The 26,107-nt window shown below is 32.1% G+C and overlaps 1 protein-coding gene across 1 annotated transcript in view; it reads right to left on the bottom strand.

Annotated features, from left to right (window-relative positions):
* Positions 1 to 25,516, bottom strand: part of LOC129234244 (mediator of RNA polymerase II transcription subunit 15-like) — a 253,859-nt gene extending 228,343 nt beyond the window's left edge. Inside the window, 3 exon segments of the mRNA XM_054868225.1 lie at positions 17,423 to 17,474; positions 20,505 to 20,592; positions 25,436 to 25,516. Coding sequence (XP_054724200.1) covers positions 17,423 to 17,474; positions 20,505 to 20,592; positions 25,436 to 25,509 — 214 coding nt within the window. The 5' untranslated portion in view covers positions 25,510 to 25,516.
* Between the last annotated feature and the right edge of the window lie 591 nt (positions 25,517 to 26,107).

Below are 26,107 nucleotides of genomic sequence, written 5' to 3'. Positions count from 1 at the left end.
AAAAATCCGAGAGTTTTTAAGTCGTTTTATGAATAAATAGCTAATGTTTTCCACAACTGAATGCAAAATAGTTGTTTTGATTGACTTTTTAACTTTTTTTTCTAATAGCTTTATATAATTTTAAATCACACATCCACTTTAAGATTTTACTCATCACACTTGGGGGGGAGGGGGGAGCGACATTCTGAATCTAAGTAAAAGTGTTCAAATTTTCAAATGTTTGGTAGCCAAGGGCTGCTTGATAAAATTGGTTTTCAGACTATCCGTACACACTTGGCTGTTTAAGATACCAGATTTAAATGTTTAATGCCAAATTTTGCCTAACAATATTTTTTGAATTTATTGTTTAACCAAATAGCTATAAATGATATATTAAAAATGACTCAATAAATGTAATCATAAAAAGTAAACGATTTTAGGTACGACAAACACATTTAGTATTGAATTTAAAGCGGACCAGTGATGTCTGCGGACCAGTATATATTCATGTTAACTGGTCTGAAGGATCAGTAGGATTTTTTACTGATTTCTAACGGTAGAAGGGGCTGTGGCACCTCCCTGGAGCTAAGACTATGGCTCCGGACTGCCCCGCCTGCAGCATTTTACTGTAAAATTATGAACAATTTTGAATTTCAGGTTTTAATTAAAATTTTCATTGTAATAAGTAACATAAAAACAGGGGGTGCACACCTGGGGGGGGGTCATGGCACAGACTGCCCCATTGAAACTTTTAGAGGGGTATTTTTCTCATTCGAGGGGGTCTCCGCAATATTAACAGGGGTGCACCTTGGCCCTTAGCAGGGGAGGGGGGACACCCCTGCATAAAAAAATAATAACACAATTGGATGTAAACAAAAATGTTTTGCTTTTCAGTCTCTTTCATTTGATAAAACATTCTACTAAATGTATTGGGGTTTTTTCTGGTAAAACTTGCAAGCGGTCCTGAGTAACCCCAGTCACTTGAAACCTTCTATATTTCGAGAGTGCAATTCAACTGAGTCTTCTGTAGCTTAACTTATAAGGGTTTCCTTTCAATAGCGACGCCCAGTAAATGCTGTTTTTCATTAGTCGAGAAACCGCATTCATTTTTTGGAAGGCCATCTGCAACTGGAGACCAAACCCAACTGATGACCAAATCACACCAAAATTTCTTGTGTTAAATGTAACAGTTTACTTGCAAGGTATGTGATAAATGCTTTCAAATTTAATATGGATAAGTATTAAATGTCTTTTCAGTGGTTTTTCTTTACTTCGTTCCTTTTTTTTCTTTGAAGTAATCCATTTGATGTCTCAAATTGTTATTTGTGTGTAAAAATATCAAGTTTACAAATTGATAATGAACTTTTGTTAAAATTTACATGCATAAATCACATGAAGCAAAAATTAATGGAATGGGTCATACATACACGTACCCCACATGACTTTTTGGGTGCTGTTTAGTATACGAGTTCTACCAGGGTAAATTGTAGGTATGAAGTTTACATCTTCCCTTACAAGAATTGATGGTTCCAGCAATATTCATTATTAGTTTTTAAATTCCCCCCCCCCCCCCCATGTTTAAAAATATGCATACAATGTAGCGACAGGCGCGAAAACACAGGAGAGGTTTAGGAGTTAAAACAGTTTCCCAGAACTCTAATTCATTCTTTTCTCAACAAATCATCAGGAGAAAACAGTATTTAAAATTTTCTTAGCAAAATAGCTTTTAACAAAATATTGTACTACTTACTGATCAGAGATCATCACACTAATCACAAATTACTTTCCAGTTCTCAAACATATAAAAATAATATTTTACGATGAACACTCCTATTGGTATAAGAGGGCTAAAATGGTTTTAATAATGAGCAAATGGGGATCATGATCACTCAGCACTTCCAGCACTACACAAATCCTTTTTAGAGACACCTAGAAAGAGGAAACCTACTACACCGGATTTTCTGCGGCTCCTTCCTAATTCTCATCAAAACCGTCAATTGTTTGCATTTGATTCATAAAAACACAGACGAAAATGAAGATAATGTTTTAAAGTGTCTCACGAACCCCCCCCCCCAAAAAAAAAAAACGAATATGATATTAAAAACAAAGGTAATGCTAAATATATTGTGCTATTTTCGTATCCCCCTTTTCCTGGGTTAAATGTTAATGTCATTAGCAATATGAATTATTCATTATTTTTAAGCAAGTAATAAAAATGAATAAATACTAAGCCATGAGAAACTGTTTGATTGAATATATTGAAAAATATTTTCGCAGTTTGATGAACGAGAAAAAACAACAATTTTCAATTTTGAAAACTCCTCCCCCCAAAAACAAGTTTTGACTGTGCCACTGGCACAGAAAAGTCTTATGAGCCCAGTAGCTGCACCACTGGTACAGGTCTCATACGTCAAATTTTTACCTGCAACATACTTTTCAGCATTGTGGCTTAAGATTGATTTAATGTCCTTATTGTTAAAAAACAAAAATCCTGGATAAAGTAATAACTAGTAGTAGAAAAGTGACTCCTAAATTAAAAGAGTACAGGTTGTTGGCTACTAATGTTTTTTTTTTTTTTTTTCATTTTCATGTCTACTTAAAGACAAGGATAAAAAAGAAAAACTAGAAGAGTCTTGGAACAGGGAAAAATTTGGAGCTCCAGCTCAAGAGAAAACACAGTTCCGGAGCACTCAGGCCCCAGGTCTCTGGCAAGGAAGATTCATCTGGAAATTATTATACAAGCATTGAAACTGCTTCACAATGGTAGATTCTTGTTCTTCCTGACAATAGGAAGCTTTTGAAATAGCGTTAAAAATAAGAAAAACTTGCTCTAAAATTTTGACTAGCATCAAACTTTCTTTTCCTTTCAACTCATTGCATTTCCAACCTGCGAGTGATGTGAACAAATGAAAACAAACCTCCAATTTTGGCAATTTTGCAATATATGTGTGCATTATTTCTATTTTAATGGATAGTTTTTTTTTTTTTTTTTTTTTTTTTTTAACTTCATCTATCAAAATGGCACCTAGATTTTGCATTTTGACATCCTAAAAAAAAACAATTTCAGCTGTCATCTTACTTCTAACAAAGTTTAAAGAGCGATTTTATTGCAGTGGGAAAACAGATACAAAAGAAGATGTATTTTATTAACAGAAATAAAAAAAATTAGACAGTAGACTTTTCCAGATACATCCTTTTATGAATTAAACTTGTGACATCTAGCATCAGACTGTCTTTTGTTTCTTCATCTTTGATCTTCTCCAGTTGACTTACAACATACATTCCAAATGCACTAGTTACAGACATTGTTTTTTCTTTTTGTGTTATATCTTTGTAACTCAGCTCGTTCTTCCTGCATGTCATTTTTCTCCCTCTCTTCCAGTGTCTTTGCACCATCTCTATCTTTTGTGACCGTTTCATTTTTATTCATCTTTCTTGGTTGCTCTACACTCTATCTTCTGTAACCAATGTGTCAGGATCTTCTAGAGACTGCAAAAATAATAAAAAGGAATCAAAGTCATTTTTTTGGTAGTTTTCAGTTTAATTAGTTCAAATATTAAGAATAATACATTATTAAAGCACAAATTTTGCATATGACTGCATGTGTTTTCAGGCAACAAGAAATTGCCTTTTCAACGCAAAAGAATTGAATTTATACCCCAAAGCAGAATACTTTTTGATGTTCTGCAACATAAAATCATTTGACCAAAATGGTTCTGAAAGCACTAGCAAGCATTAGGGTAGAGTGAAAAAAATGAACTTGAGAAATATGTGGTGCATATATGTGGGAGAGTTGCCTCTTACCAAGCCTATTTATCACATAAAATTTCAGTTTAATTAAATAATACCTATAGTTGCCCATTTGACTTTTTTTAGCCTGAATTTTCACCAAACTGGCAAAAAGGGAATGACAAAATATAATTATCTTTCATTTGAATCCACAAATGGTTGAAATTAAACTCTAGAGAAATAAATACCTAATGTATAGTAAGTTGAATGACCTAGGCAATTGCGAAATGGCCTTCAAACGTGCACTAAGCGAGCACATCACGCATGCTCTGCCAGCTCTGGTTAGACCTTTCTTTGCATTCACTGCTACCAACAGCATTTTTTATTCTTGTTGGTTACCTTTCTTTTTCAAAGTAGTCTATTTAGTTTTAATTATTTTAAACTATTAAGTTATTGCTTCAAATGTAAAAGAAGACGCTGTTTTTACATATATACAACTTGAAAATAATTTTTTAAAAACACACAATTATAAGATTTTTTTTCAGCATTGTAACTGATATAAGCGTCAATTTTTATAAGTGCAATTGAATTCCAGTCAATTAAAGTTAAATAATTGTCTGCATTGAAATTTACTGTAGTAATCTTTAATTCCTGAACATAATTATTGAGTTCAGCCATTTGTTCCCTTTCAAAGGTCTAGAGTGCACAGCTCTCTCACTCATTTTCTGTTCTTGGCCAGCATTGACCAATAAAATGTCTTCTTGACATGACTAAGTTATTATATTATGCGGTAAAAGTAATCACTTCCAATTTAAATCTGACACAATGATTTAAATTTAATATAATAGAGTATACTCTAATAGCATATTCTGTTGAAACTTTCAAGTTCTAGGATGAATAACTGAAAAGTTCTACTTGTTGTCATTAACCTTCTGCAATGCATGCATTCCTTCTCAACTAACTGAATGAAATATTTCCCATATAAGATTCCATTCCTCTTTTTGAAGACATACAATTGATCGATAGTATAAGTTCATCAGGGGCAACCTCTGCCAGAGCTGCTTTCTACTTTTTCAAAGTTTACTACAGTCATATTTTCACAGGACTGTAGTTTTTCCCCAATTTCTAAACAATATCCTTTTGGCAGAGCAGTTTTTCCATCCAAATGTTTCAGTAGATGGCATAATAGTAGTTCAATTGTATGTAATAGCAATTAACCATTGCTAAGAACATCCAAAAGGAATCTCGATTTTCCTTATGACTCCATTTTTAAAACCTGTATTGATCACTGTTTGCCCTTAACCTAAAGCACGTAACTTAGAAATATCAATAGTTTTTTCTAAAAAAAGTTAATATCATACTTGCCAACTTTTGAAGAAAAAAAAAACAGGAGATTCCACTAGAGGTACATAGGTGATTTATCAGCGACATATTTCACAACAAAATTATTAAATTATGCTTTTAAATAACATAAATACTTAAAGTGAAATGGGGATTTTTTGCAGATCTAAGCTAATTGGTAGCAGCAAGAAAATAAAAATACTGCAAAGGAAAAACCAAATAATGAGTGAATTTGCTTAAAGTTTCATACATTCCATAGTCTGCAGGAAAAAAGTCGCTACAAAAATTTAATTACTAATGTCCAAAAAAAAATCAATATTTTATGAAAATAAAATATAAAATGAGTAGGTATGGGATAGCACATGTCAAAATAACTTTAAACTTTTAAAATAGTTGAAACATTTTCAAGATGCAAAGGGATTGAAATCTGCTGCAATTTTTGGCAAAGCACATGTTTTGTTGAACATGCAATATGGAAAGCTTCCAAAAATAAATTTTTACTAAATGAGTTATTAATCGGAGTTTTTTTTCCGCTGACCTTGGTGGATGACAAGAAAAGGGCGCCATCTATTGAGAAGAAACTGAAACTTTTTATGATAGATTGAAAAAACTGCAAAAACGGGAGAAAATTGTAAAAAAACGGGAAATCGGGAGATGGAAGCAAAAAACGGGAGTCTCCCGTTAAAAACAGTAGAGTTGGCAAGTATGTAATACGCTCAATTTAATGTTATGAGAGCTACCAGACATAGGAGTGACAAGGATATCATACTTTGATTTAAGTTATGAGAGTAAAACAACTTTGTCTTCTGCTGTCTTCCTAGCTCTATTTTTTCATTTCTTAATTTGAATCAAAGTATTGCTCCTTCCACTGTCAAAGTACAGCATATTCTGACATGGATTCCCATATAGGGAAGCAAGTGGGGGCTCAAGACTCACCCTTAGAAATTGGAACTTCCTTGCTTTTAGTACTTTTTTCTTTGTAAAAATGTGAAAACATTTCTTCTCCAGCCATTAATGAATGACCTATTAAATTTTTCAAATTTTAATAACCCTAATCTGTACTGAAATCTGTTTGCATGGAGACAATATCCTGCTAAAGCATAGGGAAAATATCTGAGCCTCCCTTTAAAATTTTGCATATGGGCACCCATGTGTTCTGATGAAGAGTGCTGTTCCTCATTTTAATTTTCAAGTCAACAGGGTTTCTTTCTTCTTTTCATACTGATTTTGCACGATTGACTAATGTAAATTAATCTTCTTTCGTATTTATTCCCATATTGTTTAAAGCAGCAGGACAGGGGCGGATAGACTAGCTTTTCAAAGGTGGGCATGCTGAACAATGACCCTCCACCCCCACTCCATGAACGAACCTACGGTTTTGGATACGAGAAATTTCTGAAACTGCTCAGGTGTCAACAAAAAGCACCCAATCAGTCAAGATTAAGGCACTTAGTAGAGCACAAACTTTACTAAATCCTCATAGTCATATAAATAATAGTCGATGATCGAGTATATGTGTTCAAAATATAAAGCACTCCTCTGGAAAATGTACAAAATTTAGTACTTTGTTTCATACATAATGCATTCAGTAAATTGGGTTACATAATTTGTAAAACTAGTAACTCTTATTTTTTGAAAAAATGTCTTAACATATTGAACAAACTATTCTGTTTTTTCATTGAAATTAGGAAATGTATGCCAAGTTGATTTTTTTTTTGTCATATTCAAATTATTTAATGTAAATGCCGAAACAGATTGTTTATTACTTAAGAAAAGAGAAAGTTTTAGTTCACTAAATTAAGCGCTCATGCACATTTTATAGGTTTACAGTCTGAAGTCAAAATGCCTCGCACCACGGTCCTAAGTATATCAAAAGTTTTGCAGTTCTAGTTTTAACTAAGACATGTCAATAAATTTGGTACACAGAAAACAGAATAAAAGTTATTACTTACCATCAAGACAGTTGCTTCTTAAAATCTCTTCTTCACGCCACTGGCAGCTTCTTGTTCACAGTGCTCCTCTTTCATAATACTTTTTGGGTAGTTTTCACGCCTGAGATCCCACAAACTTCGTATTTTTTTTTTTTTTTTGCTTTACTTGCAACTAAAACGGAATCAAACTCTGTGGACCACGTTGTAAATGCAGCAGCACCATTCAGTGCAGAAATGAAGAGATGCCATGCAAAAGCAAACATATCCACAAAAATATAAAGTTGAGGCAATGACTGATTTTTATTTGTCAGCCTCATTCCTAACCAATAGTGTAGTTGGTTTCACCCCCCCCCCTCCCCCCAAAAAATTGCTTCCTTTATTATTTTAAAGCATTGAAAATCTATGTTCTGTGCATAAAAGAATGTATCCATACAATGTGTCTTAAGCAAACAAGAACAAATCCATTGCTGTCTATCTCAGCCAATGAGAAGCAGTAGTTTGGTGATGTGACTCCCACAATGCACCAAGAGGTTTTTGTTTATGTTGTGTCATTGTGGTTTAGTGAAATTTTAAATCACCAGATAGTGATATTTGCAGTTTTTACAGATTATATTTGAAATTGTAACTACCAGGCTGTATAGTACTTTGTTATTTGGAGGGGGAGGGGGAGGGGTTGTAGGAGGGTACTAAATAAATTGAGAAAACAAATTGTCCAGGCAAAAGAGAGCATATCCCAACCTAGTTCATGCTAAACAATACATATTTACTTAGTTCAAGCAAAAATGAACACATCCAATATTTTAAGTTAAATAATTAAATAACTAGCATATTTCTATCAAAACATGATGTAAAATATTAACATTAGGTACAAACTGAACAATATTAACAAATTTTTGTTGGTGCAAAGGACAATATTATATAAATAATATTTTTTTGTGTTTTCCTGAAAGTTATTTAAAGTGGACCTGTTTGCTGTTGCATGGCATCTCCTCAAATGCTGTCCCATGTTGCCATGTTTTTCTGCAAAACAGAAGGGCCGAGAAAAGACATCACAGCACTCTCGAAAATTCTCATTGGATTGACAAGCAATTAAGCACAATTATCGCCAGAAATTACGGCAAGAAAGAGCAATTTTCCCTGTAGAAAGCCGTGGAGTTGCTGAAGCTTGCCCTGTGTAATATGAGCTTAAGTAACCTTGACTTCGAAGGCAGTCTGATTTATTTTCTGTTGAGGGTTTGTCAAAAAATCTTTACATGAGCATATGTTACCATAGTAGGATTAGCTATGCAATGTGCATTCTAGTTTGGAGAGGGAGGCTAAATACTACCCTGTTAACATGAATCTTGGCTACTTCTTTTTTCCTTCTATCTTTCTTCAGATTTTTTGAACTTGACTTTCAGTTGCTTGTTGCTTCAGGGAAAAACAGTACCTATTACATTGCATTCTGAGGCTAACTTCTCCCAAACATTCCCTTTTTGCTGGCCTGCTATAACAGTTAACTTGCAATGAATAAATTGTTTTCATGTTCATGTATCGTTTGATATTAACAAAGTTTCTTTCAAAACCAAAAAACTTATCAGTTGAATTTTTTCATAAATCCCGTAGTAAGAGTTCCAATTCTAAGTTTTAGTTACTATTGAGCATGTAAATACAATAGAGTCTCGAAATTTTGAGTCTTGAAAGTCCGAGGTTCCACTTTAATTTGAGGTGATTTATTTATACTTTAATGTACATTTTCAGCAGGGTTTGCCGATATATATCATGATATATATCACGATATATATCCGATATTTATTTTGAAAGTATCATGTTATTTCAATATTTTCGGTAGTTAATTTTTCAATTTCAGTATTTTCAAAAAAAAAAAATATATTAATCATAGTAATATTGTTCATTTATTATTAAAAATATCAAGCAAGTTATGTACTATATTTTTGTGATGTATTAATACATTATTAATATAACAATGGTGTATAATCTTCCTTTTTTACTTGCATTTTATATTCATAAAATTATTAGTAATGTACCAATTTTAATTCATTTTAAAAGTGCCTAATTAAATATTAAACATTGCTCAGAAAAAAAGAAAATGTCTCATGAGTATGCACCAACAAATGTAGGTTATATAGTTCTGAATTATGTAACTGAGAAAAATGAGTTAAACAGCTAATGCAAAATTAACTCCATTAAACTTGATAGAAATGTAAAACAAAATTTTAGATATAAATAATGAAAGCCTTAATTTTAAGTCTACATATTGTAATTATAATATAAGAAAATAAAGAGTGATTTGATGCATTTACTATTTTGAAGACATTAGTTTGTGCTAATTGAAAATATCGGATATATATATATATATATCAAAATATCCGATATATATCAAAATATCATGATATTTTCGAACCTTGATTTTTAGTGTCTAGAAATGCTTTCCTTTAAAATCTAAGAATCGAAATCTGTCGAGTGAGTAAAATTTCCTTAACTGCATTTATTAAAGTAATACCTGGACGACCGAGCCTCGCTCGGTTTTAAAAGAATTATTTTTTGTCAAATTGTGTTTTTTTAAGGTTCAATACTTTTCCAAATATACTTGAAAAGCTTCACGTTAACGAAATATTATGTACTTGACCTTCTTATAACACTAAAGTACCAAACAAAGAAGATTCTGAATGTAATTAAATCAACATTTTGCTTTAAACTATCTGTTACGTTTGTTTCCACTATACAATTTTCTTGTCAGTAATTAAAATATTTTGACCTTAGTTTTGCTATGGTGAAATCGGTTTTTAACCGAATACTTCCTTTCATACTGTGATGCGTTTCACGATTTTATCCCAATCGAGATTTTCTTTTTGAATAAGTACTTTTAGTTTTTACGCCAGAAAATGCTACATACAGCATGATATCCATCAAAACTGATGATCCACAAACCATTCCAACAAATGTTAACAACTGTCTTAACAAAACATAAACAATCTCAAGACATACACTTCTTCGAAATAAAATTTAGATGCGTGATTTAAAAAACATGTTAAACAATTTGAAGTGTAAAAAGAAAATAAATAAATAAAATAAAATAGGATGGTCAAGTAACAGTTTCACTTAAAAAAGAAAAAAAGCCTTACATCGACTTACATAATGCTTTTGAATTTGTTTTCAGCCAAGTGTGTTTGAAATTAGCCAAAGTGGCCAATATCAGCCGAGCCTGGAAACCCTAAGCAAGTATAAAATTTTAAAGGGAGAAGAGACAAATTTTCATTGATATGGTTGCAAATCGTCTGCCTGATGCGTCAACTCACAGTTTACTTCAAGGCTTAACTCAATTTGACTTTATATTAAAAAACTGTTTTTCGTAAAAAACCGCATTTTTACAGAAAAAACACTGATGTAGATGAACTTAGAATGCAAAACTACAATTAAATACAAAATTTCATCCAAATCGTTACAGCCGTTTCCGAGATAAGAAATATATATATACCCACAAGAATTGCTCGTTTAAAGATATAAGATAAAAATAGTGTTGAGGTCGGTATTAACAACACTTGCTAATTTATAAGCATGAAATATTTGTCAGTTGCATGATTTGAAATAAGTGGATCATACATTAAAGACCCATTTAGTACATTAAATGACTTGAAATTAAAATTGATTTTCCAGAATGAGGAACACGACTCTTTTGGAACATGAAAGTGCAATTTTTTGGAAACAGGAAGGGCACAACTTGATGCCAAACGCACATAGATACAGACATCAGGACAATACTCATCGAAATGGCTTCAGGTAGTTTAAAAAATGCATTTTTTTTGGTTGTCTATAAATTTACACATAAATACTTAGTCATCGTGGGAAAAAAAAAAGTCAAAATTTGTTTAAGGGTAATCAAAACTTAAATTCATGCTGAAATATAAGTGATAAGTTTCTCGTAAAGACGATACTTTCTTTTTTTTAGACCAAGAAGAAAAGATACAACTAGCTATGTTGTATGAATGATGTAAAATTTTAGTCATGAAATATTAAAATATTTTTCAGATAATCCAAGTTTTCAGTATGATCCAAGGTAGCATGAGCCTCAATTACCTTGGATTTTCGAGCCTCTATTGTATTATTTTATTACGTTATTCTATTTTATTATCACTTCTCCTTGTTTTAAGCTTCAAAATTAAATGCAATGTACTCTAGAATTAGCAGCTAACTACCACCACACGCAGATGAATATCATGTACGATGCTTGTCACTAGATGGCACCACTTACTGGAACAATTACAATAAAATTAGGAATTAATACTTTTTTTTTTTTTCAAAAAAGTGATGTGAAGGACATTGCTGAAAAACAAGAGGAACACATGGTGCAAAAATTACCATAACAAATCCATTGTTCCATGAAACACACAACTAGAAAATGTAGAGTGCAGAGAATCATATTATAATGTAATGCAGCAGTTCCCAACCTTTTTAGCTGTGGGGCCCACCACTTTTGAAGAAAACACCATTGAGGCTCAACTATTATATATCAGAAGAACAATTTTTTAACTAATTTTTAAAGAAGAAAATAACTTTATTGCATTCACTTAGCTGGCATAGCTGTAAGGAAACTTAAAAACAAGTCATCAAAGTTAAAGCTCTAGGGATTTTGGTGCCTCTGCATTGGGGTTGATATCAGGATTGGAACTGGATACTTTTAATTTCAAATAAGTCGCAAAATTCAATGCAATTTTACATTATTATTTTTAAAAACTTGAAAAGTCTCTTTTAAATAAGTAGGTTATCGAAAAGCCACTCAAATGTCTCAATTCACTGGTTTGTCATGTCAGTTCAGCAAAGGAGGGGCATTTTTAACTTGAAACTTTAAGCTAGTTCTAGTTTCTTCGTCGATTTTCTTTACATTTCTTCTTCAACTATAGAGGAAAGTTTCTAAGAAATATGAAAAATCTTAATCCTAAAGTTCCTTTTTGGCGATAAGCCAGGAAGCGTTTTTGAGTGACTGTGCATCTAATAAATGAATTTTCGCAAAAAAAAAAAAAAGTTAAGACCACAAAACTTAATTTTGGTTCAGATTCTCGACCATTGTCTAGGACCTAGTAAACCGCTACTCGCGGCCCACAGGTTGGGAATGTATTGTAAACATATGTTTGCAGTAGCGAACAAAAAGACCTGAAAATTCAAATGTTTAATTAGTAGCCAGTGGCCAGTACACTTTTAATTTCATTGCCATTTTCTTATTATCAGTAGCTACTTTATCCAAAGAGTTTTCAATAAGGCAATCGAGCACTATCACAAAAGTGCGTATGTGAAAAAAAGTATTGACATATGAGACCTGTCCGTAAAATTTTTTACAGCAAAACTCGAAATTCACTCAGCAAGCAACCCTAGATATTCATGAAATACACTGCCAGCTCAGTCATTCCAGCCTAGGACAGCCTTTGGTGATTATTAGCACTCATCAGCTCGGCATAGGAAAAGACTGAGCTAGAGGTGGAAAACCACCTAGATATTGTTAAAATGATGGGGTTTCCCACAATAGGAAGATTAATAATGACAAAGATAAGCCAGTAGATGATCATTTAAAAATTGCAAGTATATAACCCACAATCAAACATAATTTTATGTTTTTATTTCATTATACTGAGCATGTATAGAACATTATTTGATCTGCAGTACAATAAGTGAACTTTCTTAAGCTTTAATTACCATAGTTATTTTTAACTTTGTGTTTTTAAAAATATTTTTTAACTAGCTGTGTTGCCCGGCATTGTACAGTCTACCTCGAAAATATAGCTTACGTCAAATGACGCATGTTCAACAGCGTTAAATGAAGAAAATAAATAATGGAATGCTGCCATAGCACAGTGTTTCGATTAGTACAAGCTAGGTGGACAAAAGTCATGTTCAATATTCTAAACTTTGGTGTTGGGAAAATACAAACAATAAACCAAAACATGATACATAGTTATTTGTTTATGTCTAACTCCCTTCCATCACGTGAGTAATAAGGTTCAAAGGTACTTATGCATTTGTAATAGAATAAATCAGTTGAGTTCCAGACATCATTTCATCACACAAAATTCAAGTGTCCCTAATTTCATTTGATTTTATAATTCAAGATGGATATTTTTTATACTGGTAAGTGCTTTTTCCCCTAAATTAATTAATCTACCTGACAGTTCAACAATTTTTAAAAAAATTTTAAAAAAGATGAAAGCAGGATTTTTTTTCCCCGTTTCAAAACTTTTAAGTAATGGGAATGACTTGTACCCATTTGTACCCGGGCTAAATTTTTTGTATATAGTAGCTGCAGCTCTCCCATGATTAATAAGACGTATTACAGTCAGCACACTCGAGTACAACATATTTTTTTTGCCCAAAGTTTTGGGTGCTTCATTCCTTCTTCAACCAAATCCCTACTCGAAAGAAAGTACTATAGAGAAAAAAAAATGTTGTACTTGAGTATGTTGACCATAATAAGTCTTATTAATAATGGAAAAAGTGCAGCTATTAAATGCAGAAAATTTAGCCCCACGTACAAAAGGTTAAAATCATTACCATTACTTGAAAGGTTTTAAACGAGCAAAAACTCCTTTGTTTATCTTTACATTTTTTAAAAATATTGTTTAATTATCAGATAGAGTAATTAAATTAGGAAAAAAAAGCACTTACTAGTATAAATACTATTCATTTTGAACAATTAAATCATGTGAATTTAGGAACACTTTAATTTTGTGTGATGAAATGATGAATTCTGAACTTGACCTTTGTCCACCTGGCTTGTATTAATCGAAACACTACATAGGTTGAAATAATGGTGACAGTTCTTAAAAATCTCTTAAGTCAGTCGCTAAAAGTTCCCATTTGAATGGGAAAACACTTTGTAAATCAAGTTTATTTCTCCAAAAAATCAAAATGCCCAAATAAAAAGAAGAAATATAGATAAAAGGATCATTAGAATAAAGGCAATAGTCTCACAATAACGTCAACAGACCCTTTGAATCTTCATTAGAATTTGGATAGAAATCCCCAGTACAATTGCAACATTAGTCCCTAAAAATCCTTTATTGACTGGGAACAAAAGGGGGGTCTTTAACAACATTTATCAGATTAAGGACAACAGCCCATATCACAATAGTCCCCTTAAACTCTCCATTAGAAAAAAAAACCTTAAATTTCCGTATTACGATTAGGGGATCTGTTTCTAAAAATCCGTATTAGATAATAAGGGTAACAGTCTTCAAATAATGTCAACAGTCCCATTAAAAATATTTGAATAAATATAAGAGTTTGAAAACCCCCTTTTCAAATTAGAATTTTTTTCAAACTAACATCAACATTCTCTCTTTTAATCATCATCGGAATTAGAAAAACACCTTTAAAAAAATTCCCCTTTGAATTTCTCTAAAAGTCTCCATCAGAGCAACGACCTTAGCTCCTCAAAATCTGTATCAGCATCAAAAATTCTAAAACAACGTTAACGGTATATTTGAAAGAACCGATTAGAATAAAGTGAATAGTAAAAGTCCGCAATTATAATGCCACTGAAATCTTTCATTTTTTTTCTGTCGGCAGTACAAAAAAAATTAATAAATCGTGAAATAATAACATAAAGAGGAAAAAATTTTAAATCTCCTGAATACAGGAAAAGCAAAAGCAAGTACAGTTGGTTCTCTGTTTAACGACTTTCTCTACTTAACGACGGGTTTTCACGGTCCCAGATGGTCAACTAGAGTATTAAAAGCATTCTATTTAAAGACGCTTTTTACTCAAGGACAATTTTTTATGGTCCCTTGGAAGTCGTTACACAGAGAGCCAACTGTATTATATTTGTTTACACTCAAGAAAAAATGGAAAGATTTTTCTTCTTAAAGATTTCATTCACTCTAATTAAAACCAAGCTCCCGGTAATTCTATGACCAGAAACCAAAGAATATACTCTAAAAATTAAGCTAAGCCTCATTTTAGAATATGAAATCAACTTAAAATTAAAAATTAAGGGGTGTTCTAACTATCCCTTGAACTTCAGGTAAAGTTCACATTCTGCAACATTTTAAGGGTTTTTAAAATGCTGCAAAAACCGAACAAATATGACCCCCTTTTTTTCTTGAAACATTCTCACATTTATGATTTTCTTTAAGATTTAAATAAAAATCTTGGAATACTTTTTTTCTTAATGAAAAGTACCCTATGTTCACCCTGGCACCCCTGATATATAATTCTATACAGTATATAATTTTGTATGCAGTACGTACAAAATTTCATGATGATCCGTAGAGCATTTACGACCTGACACGGTAACAAGCAAAGTCACTTTCACATTCATAATATTAGTAATGATGTTATGTTTTATCATAAAGGGGAAGTAAGCCCCATCTTTTGACTCATTATCCACATTACGATTACTTGACCCAGAAGCAAAAAATCTGCAAAGCTGCCTTTACATCAAACTAGTGTTGCCACTAGTCAACAATTAAAAAAAAAAAAAAAAAATCTAACATGATTGAGCAAAAGTTTAAAAAACTCTTTCGAGTTCATGTAAAACCAAGATTACTATGGATTCCACAATCCCAAACAATGTTTTTTTTTTTCAGCGCAAAATAAAAACATATTTATACTAAAAAAATACATTAGTACTGTCTCGCTTTTACAAGAAAAGCTCCTGCCGTCAAGTCTGAGCTCGTCTACTGCCGTAGAAACGGACTTCATTCATTTTCTGCAAGGGTTAGCAGGAAAGCTTTTGGCGCCATTTCGTCACTTGTCTGCTCGCCTTTGTGCAGTCGTATGGGTTTTTCCAAGATTAAGCTTCCCTTGAAAAAATGAGACGCTCCTCGTTGCTATAGCAGTAGACAGGCGCAGACATTTCGGAGGTGGCTTTTCTCGTGATAGTCGGACAGTACTTTTGTTTGATATGTTTTATATTCTGTTCTATTGAGAAAATAAGAAATATAGTAAATCAAAGGCAGGTGCCAAGACAGTGCTCTGTATGCATGACACTTGGCATCGAAGAAACGCATAAAATTAGGACCAAAATACAAATTGAATATAAAAGTTGAATGTGAATGGTTTTATACATTTAAATTTAAAACCAATTCCTTAAGAAATAAAAACAAAAGAAATAGCAAGTATTTTCAGTGTAGCGCCTTTTCCGCATTTTTATAGCAATGACTGCTTCCAGAACAATTACTACATTTGATTTAAAAACATTTAAAAAGCAGGGGTAGAAGTAATCGACTTGTCACATATAGGACATTTTCCACAAAAAATATAGGACAAATATAGGACACATTATATGAATAGTTTCGCTACGAAAAATAAAATAATACATACATATTATTTATTTATTCTTATCAATGATTTTGTTTAAAAAAAAAAACCTTCAAAAAAAAAAAAAAATTATAACTTACACCTGAAATGACTTTCCTGTAGTTGAAAGAATAATTTTTGAAAAAAGTGTACTTTGTAGACAAAAAAAAAAAGTGAAATTTATTGATAATTAACACAGCAACTCACAATTTTTGCAGGGATAGAAGTGTCTCAAACATAACTTATATCAATAAATAAAAACCGTCTTTGTATTGAGAACTAACAGGAAATAACCAATGCTTTGTAGCACAAACATAGATATTTTGTTCTATAAAATTCCACGAAAAGAAAAGATTGCAAAAAGACTATTATAACATTCCAAACAGAAAATGCACTGAACACGAAAATATACCCGCGAAAACAAAAAAAAAAAAAAAAAAAAACCACGAAAACAAAACCAAAAAAAACCACGCTGGAAAACAAACAAACTGCTGTTGCCAAACGCTAAATTCTAAAACCAACTTCAGAATTTGTTCTCGAAACTCCACCCACTACAGTGACGTCATATTGCTGTGGCCAATGAGAGAAGATGCCAGTTGCAGGATTTAGTGAGTTGTGTTTTTTAATTTGAAATTCGTTGCACACGTACTTTCGACGAAAAATCCGAAGTCAGATAATTTGTTTACTGTTGTTTTAAAGAAATAAATTGGATAAAAAACAGGAATATAGGAAATATAGGACATTTTCCAAAAATATAGAAAATATAGGACGATTTTCATACTTTTTTTGAAAATATAGGAAATATAGGATATATAGGACCACTTCGACCCCTGTAAAAAGTAGCAACTATTTATTCTGAGAAAACAAGGAAGGTTTGCCAAAATGGCCATTTTCGGGGGTTTCTTTCTGGAAAAAAAGTTAACCAATAGTATTCACATTTGCCACCTACTTGGCTTATTCTTGCCCAAGCCAAACACATGATTATGATGCCAAAAGGTGCATTTTTTTTTTTTTAACAGCTGGTCTGCCTTTCCTGTTAATGCAGTACAATTTTCTATTTTATGCCAAGATTTACACATTTTCCTTAAGTTCAAAAACAAATGGAACATTCATTAAGAAGAAAATGGCAGCTAAAAAAATTCCAGAAGACTTACTCATTTCTCGAACATGAATAATCAATCTTGCAACAAAACTCAAATACTCTTCCTATTAAAAGAAAAAAGAACATTTAAATTTTTCAAACAAAAACAAAACAATATCAGAGAAATAGTTTTAAATATTCATTTTAAATCTGATACTTTCATACAATGGCAGTAGTGCACAGATAATGCTAACAATTTGTCCATGCTTATTGCACAGTCATCATTTGTTTAAACTTCTATAAAACATTTATGACTGTTATCCCAAAAAGTTATTTAGAGTGTAGTAAACATAATCTAATCGAGCAACAATAGATAACTTGCAGGGGAGGGGGGGAGGACAACTGAATAAAAGTTGGGTAGTTTTTAATCAAAGAGATTTCAATGTAGTCATCATTTGAGTTATTTATTTACCTTTTCTGAAAAGTTTTATTGGATGTTTCTAAAATGCGACTATTCCGACATAAAACAGTGCACATTTTAGGCTAAGCGAATTTATAAATTTTAGTAGAAATAACAAATTGTGAAAGCAGCTGAAGAACTTACAAATGACAGAAATGAATAAAAGCCCTTGTAAATTTGATAAATTACCGTGTTTCTACACTTTAACTTCTTTGGTAATTCTATATTAAATTTATTTTTTACATGGTTTTCATTTAAATAGTAGCCAAAAAAGATCAGGGATTCTCTGATCTTAGGATCCCTGATTCCTAAGATCAGGGTATATTTCAATAAGCATTATTTCATTTAATAATTTACAATATATCTGTTTTATGCAATAAAAACTGAATTAGTTTTCATCATGAAATAAGTTTCCCTCTGACGTGGCAACCCTGTCAGAGCTGAAAAACAAACAATAATAATGAATGACTTATTAAAAATACCAAATTTTCAGTTTGAATTTGAGCTCCATAGGCATTCCACAGTGTATAACTCGAGAGATTATCAGAAAAAGGACAAACCAGAAACAGATGCTAAAAGATTCGTTGCCCAACCTCATGCAATGAGCTGAAATTGCCCAAGCCTTTTTCAAAAGTGCGCATACAATATACTGCACAGAACAGTGGTGCCATTGGATCTTGGAAAGGCCAAAAGGCTATAGCGGTGCCCTTTAATCAAAATTAGAAAAACTTTTACAAACGAAATTCTTGATAAACTTCAATGTAATGATTGAAGAAAAGCGGGAGAAATTGATATGTAAACAGAAAACCAGGAGAAATGGTCAAAAAACGGGAAACTTCCATGAAAAACAGGAGAGTTGGCAGGTCAGAGATATACAACCAAGGGTGCCTATATGGGGGCAAGTGGGGGTCAAGCTCCCCCCCCCCCCCACTTTGAAATTAAAACTTTCTTGCTTTTAGTACTTTTTTCTTGGCAAAAATGTAAAAACATTTCTTCTCCAGGTGTTAATGAATTTATTAAAAATGTCACATTTTTATAACTCTAGTCCGTACGGAAATTGGTTTCTATGGGGAAATATACTGCTAAACCCTGGAGAAAATATCTGAGCCCTCCCCCCCCCCTTAAAATTTTGCATATAGGCGCCCTTGTATAAAACTAGAAATCAAATTAACTGCTTTTAATGTTCATGTCTCATGAAATTTTGAAAATTTTTGTTTCAAATTTTAGTATAATGATTCTCATTTGCTATCAAGTTTTCTGAAAGTTTGGTGAGCCAGGAACAAAAAATCTTTCATGTTAAGAGGCAAAAACATGCAGAAAATATTGATATTTTTTGAAAGAAATGCTTTTATCTTCGTAATTAAGTGATACTTTCACAAAAATCTTTTTAAATAATTGAACACAGTAAGAAAACAAATTTCTGAAATTTACAGCTAAATGAATGCTGCAGTGGACGCCGATTAATTGAATCGTGGTTAATAACTGAATTAACTGCTTTAATGAATCAAGTTGCCAAAAACAGAACAGAATCCAGCTTTATTGAATTAGCTGCTTTATTGAATCAGCCACTTTATTGAATCAAAACTGTTGAGAACAAACAAGATTTTTATAAGCAACGGCCACTGTATTTACAATGAATGAAGGATGATCAAAAACGTTTTTGTTTTCTTTAATTTGTTATTAATCCCCTAAACGCTTGGGTAATATAATTTTTACTGGAAAATGACAGCTAGAGCATTCATTTCACGAGACAAAAGTTTTGAACAACTGCCCTTACATGAAATATACCGCCAGCTCAGTCAATTCTAGCCGAGGACTGCAGTTTCATGCTTATTAGCACTCATCAGTCCGGCATAGGAGTGACTGAGCTGGAGGTGGAAAACCTCTTAAGGAAGCCTAGAGTGCCACACAAACTGGTAGCTAATACAGAATTTGCACTGACCAGACGAGTGACCGAAACAATGGTTCGGTTCAACTCGAATATTGAAGGCAAGGCAGGTATATTATACCAGCCTCGATTCTCATTCAGGTATTCGAATATACCTGCCTTGCCTTCAATATTTGAGTTGAACCGAACCATTGTTTCGGTCACTCGTCTGGTCAGTGCTAACTCTGTATTAGCTACCAGTTTGTTTGGCACTCTAGGCTTCCTTAAGAGGTTTTCCACCTCCAGCTCAGTCACTCCTATGCCGGACTGATGAGTGCTAATAAGCACGAAACTGCAGTCCTTGGCTGGAATTGACTGAGCTGGCAGTGTATTTCATGTATTTCTGCCTTAGCCCTGGCTATAGGGCTGTAACTTACTGAATAATTGCTCTTATTTCTGAAGAGATTTGCAAATATATAAATTTTTATAAGTAGGATTGAAATTAAGGAGCCGATAGTGTAGCCATTTAAATCAATAACTCATGAGGGAAAATTAAAAGAAAAAATTACAATAATACTAAATTAACTGTGTGGGAAAGAAGGATTAGGGATAGTCAACTGTTTTTTCCAATTTGATAGGTTTCGGGATCATTGATCAATGATGTAGTTTCTAAGAAGAGATACAAACACAAGCATAAATTTCATTAAAATATACATATATAAAATAAATTTCTAAAAGAAAACAACTATTCAGAGCAATGATAGTAAATAATGGTACAAATAGTTTATTATTATTAGTAGTAGTTTATTTTTTCCTATAATATTTTACCTTTGTTTTAGCTTTTTGAAAAACATGATTTTCCATTTCTGCAACACTTTTTGTGGTAGGATTTCCCGACTGCCTGATGGCTTCTTCACTAAATACAAAAATTCATAACGTTAGTTGAAAAATTTGAATATTATACTTTTTGTTCATTTAGTCTTGCAAAATGATAATGTCTGGGATATAAAAAGAAATACAGCTTAAAGCTAGATTGATTAACATTTTCTTTTGTTGATCATTGAAAATGAGTAAAGCTAAAAAATGAATTTTTTGGAACTAATGTTATGCACCCTGCTCTTGGCAACTTTTCCTTTTTGGCATACAAAAAGTGCTGCCAAGAATGAGGTATATAACAAATTCATTTTGTGAAGTGTACACTACTGACTACAAAAAGTAATACTATAAATCTGTAGTCTTGAGGAAAAAATACTCTCAGGGATTCAAAAACCATGTAAACACATACACACAAAAAATATTACCTTATTACTTTCTTCTATATCTAATATATAGAAGAAAGTATTGGATTCGTGCAAATTTTCGAATTTCGAAGGATTCGAACGTTTTTAGGTGTGCTGAGTCCATTTCGACTATTTTTGGAAAATGTCTGTCTGTCTGTGTGTGTGTGTGTCACGTCTGTGTGTGACCAGTTTTTTGTGGCCGCTCTACAGCAAAAACTACCGCATGAAATCGAACGAAATTTGGTACACATATGTGCCCCTATGTGAACTTGTGCCCATTGGTTTTTGGCGCGAATTCCTCCAAGGGGGGTGGAACAATGGGACGTTTTTTGAGTTACGCTTGATTGCTATTCCTCAGGAAGTAACTGGCGGAATCAAACAAAATTTGGTCCATATATTGCCAGTAACAGGAACAGGTGCTGATTCAATTTTGGTGTCAATAACTCAAACGGGGGTTGAGCTATAGAACGTTTTTTGTCGTCAATTGTGACTGCTGTATCTCAAGAAATAATGAACGGAATCAAACAAAAATTTATCGGCAAGTAGCCCATAAAGGGTATAAAAGCTGATTTTATTTTGGTGTCAATAGCTAAAAAGGGGGGGGTAGCGCAATCGCCCGTTCTTTTTTCCATTGTGAGTGCCCTATCTCAAGAAGTAATGCTATGTTATGGTTGAAATTCGGAATATATGTGAATCCATATGTAAACATGCTTTGGTTCAATTTTGACACCAATCGTTCCAAGGTATTTTTTTTTGGGGGGGGGGGAATAAAAATAGCTTTATTAATTCAACAATAAGAAAGATAAATCGTAATTGATTGTCGTCTGCATATTTCTCGTGATTTTAATTGTATGGAAATGATCGGAAATATTATCTCAATGATTTAAAATTTTTAACTGTTGCCATCTTATGTTTGTTAACAAATAAAATATTTGTAATTAATTCAAGCAAGGCTTTTAAAATAACTTTCAGTTTTTGCATGTGTAATTTTGTTTTTGTTGGGAATATTGCTTCCTCGTCAAGCATGGGGAAGGATCAGAAAAAAAAGAAAAATTTAGAAGAAAGTTTCGTGATGGCCACAGTATACTAGTTTTTTGTTTCTTCTTCATGTCACTTAGCGTGCACAGCCTAAAACCATTCATAACTTTAAAAATTAGCATGAATGACCTAAAGTCACTCATAACTTAAAATAATTGAGCTATAGAATGATGAAATGTTTCCATAAACTTTGGAAATAAACAAAAAAAAATATTTGATAATTTGGTCATTTTTTACGTAACCCTGACCTTGAATCTTGGTCATAATAACAAGCTTTCTGCCCTGAAAGAAACTGCATATCAAGACACAAATGAATATTGAATACAGAAAAAAAAAATTACACAGAAAGAGAGGGAGAAAGCTTTATTTCCCTTAACTTCAAAACAACATTTTGAAACTTATTTGGTGAATTCATTTTCCTGCCGTGTAAAATTTTGCATTCATATTATAAAAATAATATATACATTATTTTCATAATATGAATGCATATATATGCTATAGCCCTGATAAAATGCTTAAATTTCAGTGATAACTTTGTACTGAAAGGTTATTCCAGATCCTTATTTGCATCTCATGCATTCTCAATTTTTTCTTACATGGGCATGGACCCCTTTTAGACCGTTGAGGGGTTCATGTTCTTGTGGACCACTTTGGAAACTACTACTTTTAATCTAGACACTAAAATTTTATACCAAATATTCTCATCACTGAACCTTAACCTTAGGATTATACTAAGATTATATAAGCACTTAAAGTACAACAGCAAATATTCCTAAACCAAATCTTATACATGTACATGAAATAAGCTGTAATAGTATTTAAAGGATGCGTTGACCAACAATCATGACTCGAGGAATCATCATTTAGTTGCTTCTGGAAAAAGTAACTAAAAAGTACGCTGAAGTGACAAGGGCGTATTTTAGGAAGAACCCACGCCCCTTCCAAAATTTTCTCTGTCAAACCTAAAATAATATTCTTATACACACTCCCAGCAGATGATAGTGACTTATTTAAAAGTATGATAAGATTTCAATAGTTTTTGAAAGCATCCTCCTGGGGCATTCCAAGGTATTTTTGACATTTATGTAAAGTCCGTAACGTGACCTTTTTTGCCATAACTTTTTAATTTACTGTTTGATTAGCATATTATTTTATTTAGATCTTTTCCTACCAACACACCAGCTCAAATTAAAATAATTTGCAAATCAAACGGTAAATTAAAAAGTTATGGCAAAAGAAGATCACGTTACGGACTCTACATAATGTCCAAAATACCGTGGAATGCCCCTCCTACTAGTACACATTCAAATGAATTACAACTAACTGGCCTTAGAAATCTAAGACAAGTTAGATGTAGATCTGAATAATGTGTCAGAGAAGAGATTCATATACGACACCATATTAAGCAGAAAAAAATCTGATAAAAACTGCAATGTAAAAGATATTTATTGTCATCATTTAGAGATTACATATTCATTACAGGGTTGGGTTTTGGACTGTCCAAAACCGGTTTAGGACAGGACAGGTGGTTTTTACCGTCCAAAACTGTCTAAAACTGTCCAAAAGTGTCCGAAACTGTCTTAAACTGTCCAAAACTATGCTAAAGCTAAAGGGGTGTAATCTAATCAATTTGTATTTACTACAGTATTTGTAATGCATAAATATAAATATTAATGAGGTTTTTATTAATGAGTATTTGATAATACTTTTCTCCAAAATGTTCATTTAAAAAATATTTTACTTAAAATATATAAAATGCCAATAACTCTATCACATAAAAACTTCCTTTTGTAACAGTTGGTACAGCCATGAAAGGAAATTCACATTGCTAACAAGACAACTAATTTCAGTTACATTTATAACTCAAAGGAATGTTATTAAATTGTACAATATTTTTTTTAAATGCTTCATTTTTTTTAATGGTTTTTGCAAATAAATTTTAAGTGATGTTTTAATGAAAATTATTTTTAAATCATAGATTAAAGAACAAGAAATTAATATGATGTACAACTTATGTTTTAAAACTTGTGCTATTCATATTTTCAATATAATACATTGTGTATTTACAAAAAATTGTCATTTATTGCATTTAAGTCAATTATTACACTATACTTTGAACACTTTCTTTCGACACATGCATAAATGTCGAAAAATTTGGTTTATGGAAACAAAAAAGAGAAACTCAGGCATACAAATTGAAACATTTAATGAAGAATTTAATTTCTACGTAACTAGATTAAAATCTGCTGTATATATAAGTTATATACATATTTATGCTTGAATGTTCATATTAAATAAATATATTAAGCAGTCAAAAAAAAAAAGCATAATTTTGACACAATTTGTTCTGTTTTTGATATTTTCTCACAAAATATGGTTTTTTAAAAAATAGTTTTGGACACTTTTGGACACAAGGGTTTTGAACCGGATGGTAAAAACCTTGCCAACCCCACTTTCATTTGCACACATGCACAAGCATAACTAAATTTGGTTACCATTATCAAAAAATAATAATACTAATAATAACAATAAATAAATAAATAAAATAAACTCATTCATACAAATTTAAATTTAAATCAAGAATTCAACTTCTGTAACTAGATTAAAATATGCGGCATAAGTAACTAGTATGTTCACATTGAATAAATGTTCAATATGAAACTTTAGTTTGATGCATTTTATTCTGTTTTTGTTTTTTTCTCATAAAATACAATTTCTCTAAAAATATAGTTTTGGACACTTTCGGACAGTTTTGGACACAAGGGTTTTGGACAGGACGGTAAAAACCAGGGTTTTTACCGTGGTTTTTACCATAGTGTCCAAAACCTTGCCAACCCTGATTCATTAATGTATTCTTTTTGTAATAATGCATAGTATCCAAAGAAAAAAACAGAACCTATTCATATGGATTATGAATTCTAACGACTAACAATCCCCAAAATAATCTTAAGCTACAGGAATCACCATTACGTTGCTTATGAAAAATTAACCAAGCATTCAGGCAGTGAACGACAATGTTTTGTTTAAAACAATGAAGAGTTTTCTACAACTTTTAAACAGATATTACTCTGCAAATTTATACGAACATTTTTCAAGGAAAAACTCCTGGATTCCAGTTGGCATAGACGCCGGAAAAGCATTAATCACAAACGTAACATTAATTTAATGATTATAGAAAAACAGATCATCACTCAGCAAGCTTTAAAGATCAAAAGATTTTAATATTAACTTTTCTTTCAAGATGAATTATGCCAAAATTGTGTGATTTAAACGATCAAACGTTGATTGAAAATGAAAGCAAATGTCAAATGTGTCATTTCGCACGTAGTATAAATACGTAAAAAATAAATGCACACTAACACATAAAGTACATATAGATGCTTGGATATCTATTGAAAATATACGTCAGAATTTTTTTATATTGGTAAAAGTGACACTTACATTTTACCTCTGACATTTTGACGAAAATTTTGGGATCGCCAGGATCCTTCTTGCGCATCGGCCATGTTATCCATCTTGTTTTCCCAGCACTCAGTTTTGATGCCAAACATGAAAAGAAAATCTCGAGTCCGCACGGAGTAAAGTCATAATATGGAGTGACACCTACGGTGTTGAAATGGAAACTGTAATTTTTGTATTATTTTTATTTATTGACACTTACACCTATGGAGTGCATACATACATATTTCCATGTTTATACAGAAGCTAAACAAACATAGAGGACTGAGTACAAAGCGCCTTGCCTCCGGACACACACAGGAAAGATTTAAAGCTTAAAGTTTCGGCAGACTTTAAGACCTTATATTTCGAAAATACAGGCACAAAATTTATTCGTCATTAAACATGTTTTACTATGCTCTTCAAATGAATTTTCGATTTGGATTCTCTTTTTTTTTTTTTTTTTTCAAATTTCCTTGATCTTTTCGTAATTTTAGTGAGCATGAATGAAGATTCGGCGCTTTAGAAAGAATGGCTTTTTTTTTTTTTTTTTTTTGAGCAATTACAAATTGCTCATAATCTTCACTTGACCAAAGTTGACGTTGCTTTGATTTTTCAGACTACTATGGCGACAAGAATAAGTCTAGCTCGTTTTTCAATATTTACGAAGAGAAC

Source organism: Uloborus diversus, chromosome 1, assembly GCF_026930045.1.
Source record: "Uloborus diversus isolate 005 chromosome 1, Udiv.v.3.1, whole genome shotgun sequence".
In the NCBI taxonomy this organism is placed as follows: Eukaryota; Metazoa; Arthropoda; class Arachnida; order Araneae; family Uloboridae; genus Uloborus; species Uloborus diversus.
This window is presented reverse-complemented; position numbering and strand designations above follow the sequence as displayed.